General features: G+C 32.7%; 1 protein-coding gene across 2 annotated transcripts in view; it reads right to left on the minus strand.

Moving 5' to 3' along the window:
• The window catches only part of LOC126881864 (flotillin-1), a 92,458-nt gene that overhangs the window by 22,571 nt on the left and 55,816 nt on the right, over nucleotides 1-14,071 (minus strand). For both annotated transcript variants that reach the window (XM_050646504.1, XM_050646505.1), the window contains exons 3-4: nucleotides 12,664-12,754; nucleotides 11,616-11,879 (exon numbers count right to left, since the gene is read on the minus strand). In XM_050646504.1, the coding sequence (XP_050502461.1) occupies nucleotides 11,616-11,879; nucleotides 12,664-12,754 (355 nt within the window). The remainder of the gene's footprint in view (nucleotides 1-11,615; nucleotides 11,880-12,663; nucleotides 12,755-14,071) is intronic.

Consider the following 14,071-nt stretch of genomic DNA (forward strand, 5'->3'; position numbering starts at 1 on the left):
GGATGTAAAAAAGTCGGGTTGCTGTGTTTTCTAGTGTGTACCAACTGCCAAGGTCAGTCTTGCTCAATTGTCCAGTTTAGTACAACAGAGGAAGACTCCTGTGATGTTAATGAAGAGACTAATGACTCAGTCACATTTGAACAATTTTTGAACATCCAGCAAGAGGAAGAGGAAGAAGATGAAATCGAAGAAGACTTGACTGTTGAAGTAGGCTTTCAAGAATATGAATCTAATTAAAATATCTAAAGAAATCAAAACAATAGTTAACCTAATAATCAATAGCAATATCAATAATCAATATCAATAATAAGGTAATATCTAGAACTTGACCGGTATTGTTTCCTTAAATTATCCTAAAATTATCAAAACAGTTAGTGGAGTAGGCCTACAGGGGAAACCACGGTAAAAAAAACGCGCCGAGTACACTACCTAACAGGTGGTGTGGAAACGTGTGCATATCATGTATAATGTGACTCTTTGAATCGCGATATCTCAGGAATGGCAACTCTTAGGAAAAAACTAGTAAGGACTATTTTTGTAGAGAATTTTAAGATCTACAACTTTGGTTTAAAGTTTTTTTTTGATAAAACTTACCGTTTTCGAAAAAAATCCAAAAAATCTCAAATTTTGACCTTTGACCCCGAATAACTTTTGACGCACACATGGGATCGATGGGGACTTTTTAAACTTTATTTGTTATGGTATACCCTAGCTCTCCACCAAAATTTGGCTCTCCGGCAATTTTTGTTATTTGAAATGTCTATATAGACCGGGTTAGTATGCTTGTCCCGTTAGGTAAATTATTCTGATTAATTTTTTTGCACAAACTTACTCAAAAACAGGTCCTTATAACAAATCCACAAGGTGCCAGGCAGTACCGCGGTCGGAAAATTGTTTAAACATTTTTTTAAACGAATTCAAAAAATCAATTTTTTCACTTCGGACAAATTTGTTTTAGATTCTCTGGATCAAGCTGAGCAGAAAAGGTATCTTGTGATTTTTCTATAAAATTGACTGTTGTCGAGTTACATGCATTTTCAAATTAGAAAAACGCGAAAATAGCCATTTTCAAGGCTTAATAACTCGATTAAAAATTATTATTATGAAAGTCATAAAGTGACCAACTCAGTCTAAAGCCCCCCTTGCAATAGCCTAAAGAAATTTTTGTCATTATTTTATTACTAACTATTATTTTGAATAATTAAAAATGAGCGCTAAGCATGTATTGAAGCGGCCGTCCGCGAGAGCGAGATGTACAATATTCATTGGACGTTTTAAAAAAATATCGATTGGAAGTCAAAAGTACGTTTTAAAAAAATAAAAAAGGAATTTTGAGGTTATGTGTATTGTACACTCGACCTACACGGGTCTATCAAAAATAGATGTTTTGTAGAAGCCTCATAAAAATTAATTGCAACTTTAAACAAAAAAAAAAAAAAAAATAGAAAATTGACGTTTTTGTGGGGTCAGGGGAGGGGGTGGTGGGCTAAAAGTGCAATTAGTCTTATTTTTTAATCACATATAACGTAAAAAAACAAAAAAATATTCAGGCTGTATCGATCTCAAAAAATATCATTAATCCCGCAAAAACCCTTACATAACTTAAAAAAACATGGTTTTTGGGAGGTTTAAAGGTGTTTTGCCCAATTTTTGATAGTCCTAAAATACTCATTTATTTCAAATTATACATAATCTATTAACAAAACCTTGAGTTGATCTATGTTTCAGTCTATAAAATGGAGAAAATCCCCAAAACCCCCCTAAAAAAAACAGTTTTCCGGATTTTTCAAGATGGCGCACCTGACGGAAAAATCTGAAAAAAATCAGAGAGATAGCTTTTGATAAAATACACAAAATACAAAGAAAATTGGACCTGCAGCCCCCTCCAAAAAAAGTTATAGGTTTTAAAAAAGTTAAAAAAAAATTTGAGGTTATGTACACTCGACCTAAGGGTCCATAAAAAATGAACATGTTTTGTAAAAGCCTCAGCTACACGTAGTCCTGTCGCCAGGGGGGGTACAACGGCCTCCTTAATTCAGATGGACTTACCCAAGTTTTTTTTATTTATTTTGACCCGTAGAACACGAATTTTTTGGGTAACATTTGATCAGGATGTCGATAAGTTTGTTATAAACAAAGAACTTGAGGAATTACATAACAGCGATTTTTCGCAATACAAAACATTTTTTTGTATTTTTTGGGTGATTCTCAGCAAAAAATGGTCTTACAAGTTTTTTCGTAGAATGCATTGTTTTAGAGATAAACGCGGTTGAACTTTCAAAAAATCGAAAAAGTGCAATTTTTGAACTGGAATAACTTTTGACTAAAAAATAAAATAGCAATTCTGCTTACTGCATTTAAAAGTTCAAGTCAAATTCTATCGGTTTTGATTATTTGCATTGCTAAAAATTAAGTTGTTATTTGTTAAACAAAGCCATAAACACATAGTGTTTCCCGTGCCCAATGCATGCGTTTTAATGTACGTAATCTACGTACAAATTTTATGTATGCGGGCCTACTCGTTCGATTTCAAATGGGAAACGCATTGAAAACATCATTTAATCACTATGTGTTTATAGCTTTGTTTAACAATAGAAAAATTAATTTTTAGCAATGAAAGTAATCCAAGCCGATAGAATTTGACTTGAACTTTCAAATGCGGTAAGCAGAATGGCTATTTTATTTTTCAATCAAAAGTTATTCGGGTTAAATAATTGCAATTTTTCGATTTTTTGAAAGTTCAACCGCGTTTATATCGAAAACTATGCATCCTACGAAAAAACTTGTAAAAACATTTTTTGCTCAGAATAGCCTAAAAAATACAAAACAATGTTTTGTTTTGCGAAAAATCGCTGTTATGTGATTCCTCAAGTTCTTTGTCTATAGCAATCTTTTCGACATCCGAATCGACTGTTACCCAAAAAATTCGTGTTCTACGGTTCAAAATACATAAAAAAAACTTGGGTAAGTCCATCTGAATTAAGGAGGCCGTTGTACCCACACTGGCGACAGGACTAACGTGTGATTTTTTTTAAATTCTTAAATCAATTGCAACCCAACTAAAAAAAATTAAATCTAAAAATCTACGTTATTGGCTGTGGGGGGAGGGGTAAGGGGGTGGCGAGCCCTTTCAGTTTGTGAACAACACTCTGTAATTGCTTTCTCTTTAGGCTCTTATTGTTCTTAATGTATTTGCTTAAGTTGTTCTGAAAGCTGGTGTTCCTTTCTTTTTCATGTATCTTGCTATTTTTGTGATATCTTGCCTCGCCTGTAGGCGAGGCTGTAGGCTGTTAATTTATGTTGTCTGGGCTTTAAATTTATATATTATAAATAGCATAAAGTATAGGTAAACTTTTGAGTTTTTTGTGTAGTTGCATAAAAATTCATGGTTCCAGTAGTTAACTTTTTGGTCGTTTCAAAAAACTATGAACACACATCTATATGTACATTGTTTATTAAGTCGACATTTTTAAATTCACAAGGATGTAAATCATTTTTGCGTATTTAAAAAAGGCAGCATTCATTATTCACACATTTGCAAAAATTTTCTAGAAGATGAAAATTGTTGTGATAAGTAAAACAGTGACGTGCAATAAATATTGTGCAATTGTGTAGAAACAGTCCCGTAGTAGTTCAGAGAAATAAGGAAAAAAATAGCCTGTTGGTGACACAACCCCCTCCAGGCCGAAACCAAATTTTTTGAGTAATATGGACATCTATAATAATAACCTATATATTTCCTGCAGCCGATTTTGATGATATACATAGTTATAAACAAATGAAGATCAAAAAACGGTAAATTTTCGCTTTTTTCGTCTATTACTAAGAAAATGGTCATTTTAAACAAATTTGAGAGTAAGAAACTCATAAACGGTATAAAAAACTTCAATATGGCGTTTGCTTAATATGTCTATCCTTATTGGCTGCTTAGAAAATTGCAAAATAAATCATAAATTTTGAGTTTTTATAAATATTTATAACTTATGTAAAAATTAACTTAGAACCTTCTTATTACACGGAATGCTGAGACTTATGCTGACACATGGCCTAGCGGCATAGAAGTAAGTGAATATTTTTTTCGTAGAAAACGTACCTTCCAAAAATCTCCTAAGTACAGCGGATTTACTACAAGAAGACAACATAAGTGAAATTGACATTCTCAGTAGCTGTGTGCCATTTAATGTTTTGTGTCACCTAAATGTGCAAAGCTTAAATAATAAAATAAATTTACTTGATATTTTCAATGACACGTATCAACCAGATATATTGTGTATTACTGAACATTGGGCATCCTCTGATAAACTTCTTACACTTGGATTGTATAATTATGTTTTAATTACTAGTTACTCGAGGAGTTGTCACATCCATGGAGGTGTGGCAATATATATAAAAAATAATAGATTCAATGTATGTAAAGAAATTGACTATTTAGCACAGTTTAATGTGGAACTAAATTTTGAATGTACTGGAATCTCCTTAAATGGCAACTGTTGCATTTTAACTATATATAGATCGCCAGATGGAGACATCGATGTATTTTTTAATAATCTTCACGAAATTTTAAATAACACAATTCAAAACTATGCACAGGTGGTCATTTGTGGAGATTTAAACATAGATGGTTTTATAGATTCAATTCAGGTAAAATGTTTTGCTGATCTGTTGGAATGTTTTCAACTAAAATCTCATATATCCGTGTCTACCCGTGTCGCCAAATACGGTAGCATCTTAACCAAATCATCCGTTGACCATTTAATTACAAATATGGATTTTAAATCGCTTAATATTACGGTGTTTGACCCAGCTATCTCTGATCACTCTGCACAGATGTTGAAATGGGATCAGGTACCCACAGCACCACCACTGCGGAGTGAGGTAATAACACGTAGAGTTTTCAACCAGCTGTCTATTGCAGAATTTAAGTTTCTATTAGGAAAAATTGGAATAGGTAATTGCATTGCTGTTGACAACAAATTTGAAGTTTTTTGGGATGATCTTATGTATGCATTCAATGCTTCATTTCCATTAAAAAAAGTAAAAAGAAATAATCAAGCAAATCATCTATTTAAAACAAATATTTCAGCTGAATTAAAACAAGAAATAGATAACCTTAAACATGAGAATTGGCTACGTAAGAATACAAATTTAATAAGTAACGAAGAGTATAGAATTAAAAAGAATAATATAAATAATAAAATTATACGTGAAAAACAAACTCATTTATCCAACTTAATAAACAACTCTCAAAATAAAACGAAAACAATTTGGAAATTTGTCAACACAAAATTAGGAAAAAACAAAAACCACGTCATTCCAGAAAAACTTGAACATAACGGTCGGCAATATGAAAACAAAAAAGATGCTAGTAATGGCTTTGCAGACTTTTTCACTAGCTCGGTGTTATCAATTGTACCAAATAACAGCAATACATGTACGATTAGCAAAAACACACCTGGTGGGTCATTCTTTTATAGGCCAGTAATTGAAATTGATATATTGGAAATTATAAATACTTTCAAAAATAAGAGATCTACAGGGTTTGATGATGTACCACTGTTCTTGTTGAGAGAATGTTCTGATAAGATCGTACCCGTTCTAACTGAATTAATAAACTACTCTGTATCCACAGGAACATTTCCAAATATACTAAAGATGGCCAAGGTAGTTCCAGTTTACAAAAGAGGAGAAAAAAATCTCCTGTCCAACTACAGAGGAATAACACTTTTAAGTGTCTTTGCAAAAACATTTGAAAAGGCTGTTTATAACCAAATTATGCCTTATTTAAATAATGAAAATATTATTACGAGTAAACAACATGGTTTTCGGCCGGGGCATTCTTGTGAGACCGCCTCTATCGAGTTTGTACAATCTATCCATGATAAAATTGACAAAAATTTATTTACATATGGTTTGTTCTTTGATTTATCGCGTGCATTTGACTGCTTAAAACCGGAGTTTTTGCGTGAAAAACTTGAGGCAGTTGGTATCAGAAATCCCGTGAATTCTTGGATACTCTCATATGTTTGTAATCGTCCGTTTTACGTTGCGATAAACAATATATATTCTGATATCTTTCACAATAGCCTAGGAACTCCTCAAGGGGGAATATTAGGTCCACTACTTTTTCTTTTATATGTTAATGACTTACCAGAGTATTTTAGAGAACAAAAAGACCTATTTATGTATGCCGATGACACCAGCATGATAGTTTCCGCAGAAACTTTGGAGCAAGTAGTTATAAAAGTAAAATATTTAACAGGGCGATTCAAGGAGTGGTGTGATAGGAATGGATTGGTTGTAAATTTGGAAAAAACCAAGATTGTAAACTTTTCATACGGTGAGAGAAGAACGACCCAACCCGTTTTTGAACTTAAAATCAGTAACAGAGATGTGGTAGTCAGCACAGCAACACATACAACATTTTTAGGCACAGTTATAGACGCTAATTTAAGTTTCGATAAACACATAGATCATTTATGTAAGCAGCTTAATAAGACGTATTTTGCGATAGCGGCATTAAAAAATGATATGCCATCAAGTACATTGATCTCTGTTTACTATGCGCAGGTATATTCTCGTATCACGCAGAACATCATTATTTGGGGCAGAGCTTCCGAAAGTCTGCGCATTTTTCTCTTACAGAAGCGTATTATCAGACGAATTTTTGACATAAATTACCGTGACAGTTGTCGGGAAGTTTTCAGAAAGAAAAGAATTCTTACGGTACCTTCCGTGTATATATATAAACTGTTAACTTTTATTTTCCAGAAGGTTGAACTGTTTAAGAAAAATAGCGATCTTCATTCACACTTTACGAGGAACTGTGACAAAATTCGTTTGATGAAATGTAACCATGCCGGTTTTAAAAAATCCCCTCACTATACTGGCCCTTCTCTATTTAATAGACTACCGCTAAGTTTAAAAAATCAAAATAACTTAAGAAAATTTCAAAAAGAGCTGAAAGAGTTTTTGTTGAATAATGCATTTTATTCCTTGGAAGAATTCATCCAAGAGACATCTGGGTAGTCGCGGATATGAGAGTATTGTATAATTTCTGTTTTTTTTTGTATTTTAAGTGTGCAAGTTATTTGTGAAATTTTTATGCTTTATTATGTAATATTTATTATGTAATTCTATATTGACTTACCTTCATACTTGTATGAAACAAAAGGTGAATAAATTATTTATTATTATTTATTATTATTATGGTGCTTAATTCATACCCTAAATTTCGAAGAAATTGGTCAAATAGTTTAAAAGTTATTTAATTTGTTTATCCCAAATTTATTTTTTTTTTGCAACACTGTAAGTCAGAAAATGATGAAGCTACAGTAATACTTTGGATAGTTTATGGAAGAAGGAAATTTACAGTATTAATTGTATTAAAAAAAATACAAAAAATAATTATAAATATTGCAAAATTATTTTGCAAAAACATGTGAATTAAATAAATGGGTGGGCTAACTTTGTCCCTAATTGTCCTAGGACAGTTGTTTTTCTTTCTAAATGTGTATAAAAATTCAGTCTTTCTAAATATGAAAAAATAATTTTTCTACAGGTAACGGTTAAAAAGTTATTCTAATTGTTTATAAGTAAGCAAAAACTCGACTTGTTTTTCAAAATAATTTTACACTGTTTAAAATTATTGTTTGTCATTTATTTTTAATAATGGTAATAGTATAAATGTTCTTCTTTCATAAACTGTCCGAAGTATGATTGTAGCCTCATAATTTTCTGACTTGTAGTGTTGCAAAAAAAATGAATTTGGGATAAACAAATTAAATAACTTTTAAACTATTTGACCAATTGCTTTGAAATTTAAAACATAATTTAAGTACAAGAAGTATCAGCATTCCGTGTAATAAGAAGGTTCTAAGTTAATTTTTACATAAGTTATGAATATTTTAAAAACTCAAAATTTATGATTTATTTTGCAATTTTCTAAGCAACCAATAAGGATGGACATATTCAGCGAACGCCATATTGAAGTTTTTTATACGATTAATAGTTTCTTACACTCAAAGTTGTTTAAAGTGCTTAACTTTTTGGTAATAGACGAAAAAAGTGAAAATTTAGAGTTTTTTGATCTTCATTTGTTTATAACTATGTATATCATCAAAATCGGCTGCAGGAAACATATAGGTTAATAATATAGATGTCCATACTACTCAAACAATTTGGTTTCGGCCTGGAGGGGGATGTGTCACGAGAAAAATCTTATTTCTCTGGACTATAGTGAGTTACGTCCTTGTTAATTAATACTTACGATAAAAAGCAAAAATTCTAAAAAAAATTGTATTGCAAAGATACGATAAAATTGAAACCATAGCTAATTTTAAGCAAATTAAAAAGGATGAAATGATGTTTACAATAAAACTTGAACGGTTGGATTGTACATCTTGTTTATTTTTCTTATCAAAAAATTAAGTTATCTTTTTATATGTTTTAAACATCGACTTTTTATCAACTTTTAAAATTTTTAGTAATTTTGAGTGTATAAAAATATTTTTAAATATTAGATGTAACTGTCACTAATAGGGGCCTTTTTTATTTGACATCAACGGTCCATTCTTCTGTTCATCAATTCTCACTCTTACTTCTGCAGTATAATTGTTATTTTCTGTGATTACCGTTCCCACGTCAGTATATTTTTTTACTCTCTCGATCTGCTGGCCACCTACCGTTAATATTTCGTTTGTGTTGTTGTTCTTGCTAATTTTCATAAATTTGGTTTTTTTGATGTTAAGAGAGTATTCTCCACTATATCTGAATATTTTGTTCATTATTCTTTCGAAGTCTTCGAAGTTGTCAGCTATTATGACTGTATCGTCGGCATACCTAGTATTAATTAAAATTCCATTCACTTTTATGCCGACTGTCTCGTTTATCCGAGATAGATGTATCCGAGACAAAAATGATAAAATACTATTGCACAAAATGGATGTTAAATCGACAACAGATGTAACTTTCATTCTGATAAAAAGTAATGCACAAAACTACTGTATCGGTCTGAAACTGAGGCTGAGTTGTAAGACACCTAGCATGACAGATTGCGTTGCATGTTCTCATCCCAAACACGGTGTATCTTCTTATGGTGCCTATCCATTAGAGATGTTGGGAACTAGCATGGTTATTTTGACATTATTGACTGCTGCTCTAAAATGTCCGGTAGTGGTCAAATTAAACCATTTTCGTATTTTATGCAACCAGGATATTCTTCCTATTCCTGGGCTGTTTTTCCATGCATCTTACCTTGAAGTATGGTCCAAAGTAGGTCGTATCGTTGTTCATTACTCATTATTATATGATCCAGGTATTCCAGTTTGCGACATTTTATGGTCATGACTAGTTCGCGCTCTTTAGCCACTCTGTCCAGAACTTCTTTGTTGCTGTGTCTATCCAGAAAATCCTTTTCTTTTCCACATTATGTAGAAGTTACTACATTGCTCCCTCAAGAAATTCCACTGATTCCATTGAGTACTGACCCCAGACTACAGATCGGACGAAAATCGATGATCGCTTAGCCAAAGTTGGCATAAAAGCGCCTCTTACGGTAACAAGGCGTTTTAATTCGATCATGGGCGTATCGAAATGGAATTTCTTGAGGGAGCAGTGTAGTAACTGCTACATTCTCCCTCATCTCCAGCAAAAAAAACTTCCACTGATTGAGTACTGACCCCAAACTACCGATCGGATCGGAAATCGATGATCGCTTAGCCAAAGTTAGCATAAAAGCGCCTCTTACGGTAGCAAGGCGTTTTAATTAGATCATGGGATTGGAAATGGAATATCTTGAGGGCGCGGTGTAGTAACTGCTACAATTTCAAATGCTGTGCCTAAGCTTTTACGGATATGGGCGATCATCACGACCCATTTTAGTGACTAAGTCAGTTGATTCTATTGTTCTATTATTGATTTTCTTCTCCACTGCTTTAAATTTTTCAACCAGAACGTGCCTCGTCTCCCAGGTCCTCTTTTGCCTTCCACCTTCCCTTGTATAACCAATCGCAAAAACTCATATTTTCCATTTCTTAATAAATATGTGACCAAAGTAGCGTATTTTTCTCTCCTTCATAGTGTTGAGTATTTGTTTTTCTTTCTTTTTTCATCTTTCTTAAGGTTTCCATGTTTGTTACGTGTTGTATCCATGATGTACAACGCTTTATCTTTACTACTACAAATAAGATGAAAGAATTGGGATGTTGAAATTATTGCGAAAAATGCGGCTAAAATCAAAAAGAAGGCACACTTGATAGCACAACAAAATAGCATAATTACATATAATTTTGAAGTCTGTATTTTTAGAGTTTTTCTTAAATATTCGTTATAGTTAAAAATCACATACATTTCAAATATGTTTCAAGTCGATTGGTTATTTATGAAAAAGCAAATGAGTTACGTCCTTTGAGTAAATGTACATAAAATACCGATTTACCTCTTGAACAGAATGCTACATGAGTACAAAAGATCATTACCAAGCTTTCAACAGTGAAGCAAACTTAACGAAGGCTTTTATGTAAAAAACATCAAAGCTTTTGAAAATCCATTTGGTGTTTGTGCACTTTTTTACATATAATAATCAAACCATGACCATTTCCGTAAATTCGCATTTTGCAAAATATTTGAATAAGAGCATTTGATACTAAATATCTACTGATATTAGTATACTGAAAAGTCATTAATAGTTCTTATTCCAGACTATAAAAAAACAACGAAATAAAATTTATCGATCTCTGCATCTAATCTAAACTACATGTATTTATAATATGCATTATTTACATTCTCTCTAACTGCAGGAATAAGAAGTGTCAAAATAAGGTTTTACGATCGCACAAATATTTGTTTTTTCTTGTTATTTTATCCAAAATATGCCCTTAAATAAAAACTAAATTCAAATCTTAATCCAGCTCATAATAATAAAAATTTTAATTGGCGCAGTCAGCAGGATTTTTTCTGAAATCATTTTGAGCAGTTCTTACTTTTATTCATCGAAAAATATATTTCCTGTGTCATATTTATTCAATAGCCTGAGAAAACAACAAAAAAATAAGTGAAAGAATGGAAAAGAATAGTATTTTTAAGTGTGTAAAGTTTTTTTAAATTCCTAGCTGAGCGCTTTCGGCTCACAAAGCCATCATCAGAGCTATGGTCAACAGTTTAAAGTACCACTAAAAAGAGAGTTTGAAAGCGATTCCATCTTGAATTGCCAAATAAATTCTTGATGTGAAAAATTAAAAAACATCCAGGACATCACATAGGATTTTCACGAAACACGTTAAAATAATTTTGAGCATGGTAAGATTTTTACAAACCTGCCATCTGAACCGGCAGATTGGAGGCAGGTTTTACCTCCACTCTGCCGGTTGTGGCTCCACTATAATTGTGGATCTATTGAGTTAACAGGGCTAAATGGTTTTGGTAATTTTAACCAACTATTGGAAGTTATAATAAGTTTTTATACAAAACCAAATGAACTTTCAGTTTACAACAATAAAACAAAAATACTCAATAAACATACCTTGGCGCCCTTTTTGTAGCAAACAAAAACAAAAAAATGAAATTTTTTACTTTTAGCGATACTTATACCTAATATCGTACAAAAGGGATATATTTACCTCTTCATCTCGAATGTCCTTAAGCGTGTATGAGACAACTGTGATTCCCATGTTGACGAGATCGGATGACGCCACCTCGAAGACTTGTTTGCTGAACTTCTTGCGGTCTTTGTAGATTTCTTCCACCGTCATGGAACCCATAATGGCACGCTGGTGGCCTTCCAGGGTGTGGAGTGCTATGAGCTGGATTTCATCTTGTTTTTTACCCAAAAATTGTTCGCAAGCGGCTAAGAGCATTTCTTCGTTTTGACCTTGGATTTTTACCTAATATTTAAAAAAATTAGACTATCTAAAGCTAGGATCCCATGGAATGTGGCCTGGCGCTCTTCACCAGTTTACAGTTGGCGAAGAGAAATAGAAAATATCTGATAGAAAAAGATAAAAACTAAAGACGGGATTCAACTCAACGTCAAATCGTTCTTTACCTCAAAATTTGTGATTTACGATCCTTGGGCTAGGACAGAAACCTCGATTTATGGCCAGCGAGGGTCGGTGCGGGCTCTCCCATGGTTTGTCGGTAAATCAACATGGTGCAAAGGAAGCCAGAAGCTGATACAGAGTAGGTACGTAACCCTCCAATCCTTACGACTCGCATAGGGGCTGGTACGGTCAGTGCCGTAGTAATTTTTCTATGGAGTGGTCTAACGACGTTGTGTTGGAATTTTTCTCATTGTATGAATTACCCAACTTACTAAAATTGCTACCGCCAACACTGGTGGTGTATCCTCGATACTCGAGGGGACAGGCTCCATCGGAATGGTCTGATCGAATTTATCAAAAGTAAATACTTATTTCACAATAACGTGGCGCGCCAACCGTGCCCTCTTTTTTTTTCACTATTATATATTTCTCTTTGCCGACGTGAACTGGTGAAGAGTGTCGCGCCACGTTCCATGGAATTCCGGCTTGAGAAAATATTTTTCATCAAAATATTAATTTTATTGGAATGCCAATATACATATTTACGTTTCTCAATGTGTGAATAATTTCTCAAAATGGTGATAAAATGTACTATACGTTGTAGCCTACATAAAAATAATAGAGATACCTGTGCAATTCCCGTTACTGATATGGGAACACCTTGACTTGTGTACACAGTGGGGCTGTCTACAATAAGAGTCATCGTATTCAACGATATCCTGAAATAAAACAAACATTAATCAATATTGTGTTTATAATGCTGCATATAGTTTTTATAAAAAAATGGTAAAAGCCTTATTGCTACAAAGATATATTTATTGATACAAAGATTGCTAACCCAAGAAATATATAAAATAGATACTTTATTATAATATAAATAATTTTGTACTCTTTTATATTATACCTTATTTTATTTTATAACTTGGTCTATTTTTGTAATAATTATTAATAATGAGAATTAAACTTAATCTAAAATTGGAACTATTTTATTTGACATGTCGATCTCCAGATTAAAAGTTTTCAAAAACTGTTTTAATTTTTCTCCGTTCTGGGCAACATATAGCGCACAAAAGAAGAGGATATCTAGCGAGTATCCTGCACCCTAAGTACCTACATAATTTTGGTTAACCGTGTAGAAATAAATATTCGAATAATATATCGTTGCAAAGCCGATTAGAAGAACTTTTAAATAAGGTGTCCCGTGAACTTGGTTTGTATTAAAAAATCGTCGATTACGTCATTACGCCAACACTGATGACGTAAGGTCCATCACATAATATATGTATAGTAATTATTGTTGGCTGTTCAAAATTTAAAATTGACATGTTTAAGACTTTATTTAAAAGTCGTTTGTTTCTTCTTCTTCCTCTTTAGAAGCAATTCTGCTTGTTCATTGCCGGATTGTCACTCCATCTTTTGCGTGGTCGTCAGATACTTCTTCTACAGATTGGTGATTTGTATCTTGCTATTTTGATCACACGAGTCTCCCCGATTCTGCTTATATGCTATTCCATTCTTCTTCTTTTTAGTGCCCATTCGTTTATACACTGCACGTTACATTTTCTTCTAATGTCTTCACTTCTCTGCTAATCTCTCAGCGTATGTCCTGTAATTCTTTTCAGTACTTTCATCTCTGCTCATTTCCAGTAGTCTTTGTGTTGTGTCTGTGTTGGGTCTTGTTTCTGATGCATATGTCATTAGACCAGGGCGCATCTGTAAAAATATTAGTACATTTGGACGTTGAGAGGTGACTCAAATTTTTTTGCAGAAATTGCTTGAAAATAAATTAAATAATAATACTTGAGTTATCCTCCCTCTCAAAAAGGTCCGGAACATTGTTTAAATAATCAAAATGTCAAAAAATGAAGGAAAAATTCGATTTTTTTCTTCGTTTTTTGATTATAACTTTAAGAGTATTCATTTCCGAGAAAAGTTGTATTGACATAGAAGTTGTGTAATTAAATTTCCTACAATATAGAGTTGGTTGAAAATTTAAAAAATAGTCACCCTTGTTGCAAAATAGCAATAATTGGAAA

This window comes from Diabrotica virgifera, chromosome 3 (genome assembly GCF_917563875.1).
Source record: "Diabrotica virgifera virgifera chromosome 3, PGI_DIABVI_V3a".
Classification (NCBI taxonomy): Eukaryota; Metazoa; Arthropoda; class Insecta; order Coleoptera; family Chrysomelidae; genus Diabrotica; species Diabrotica virgifera.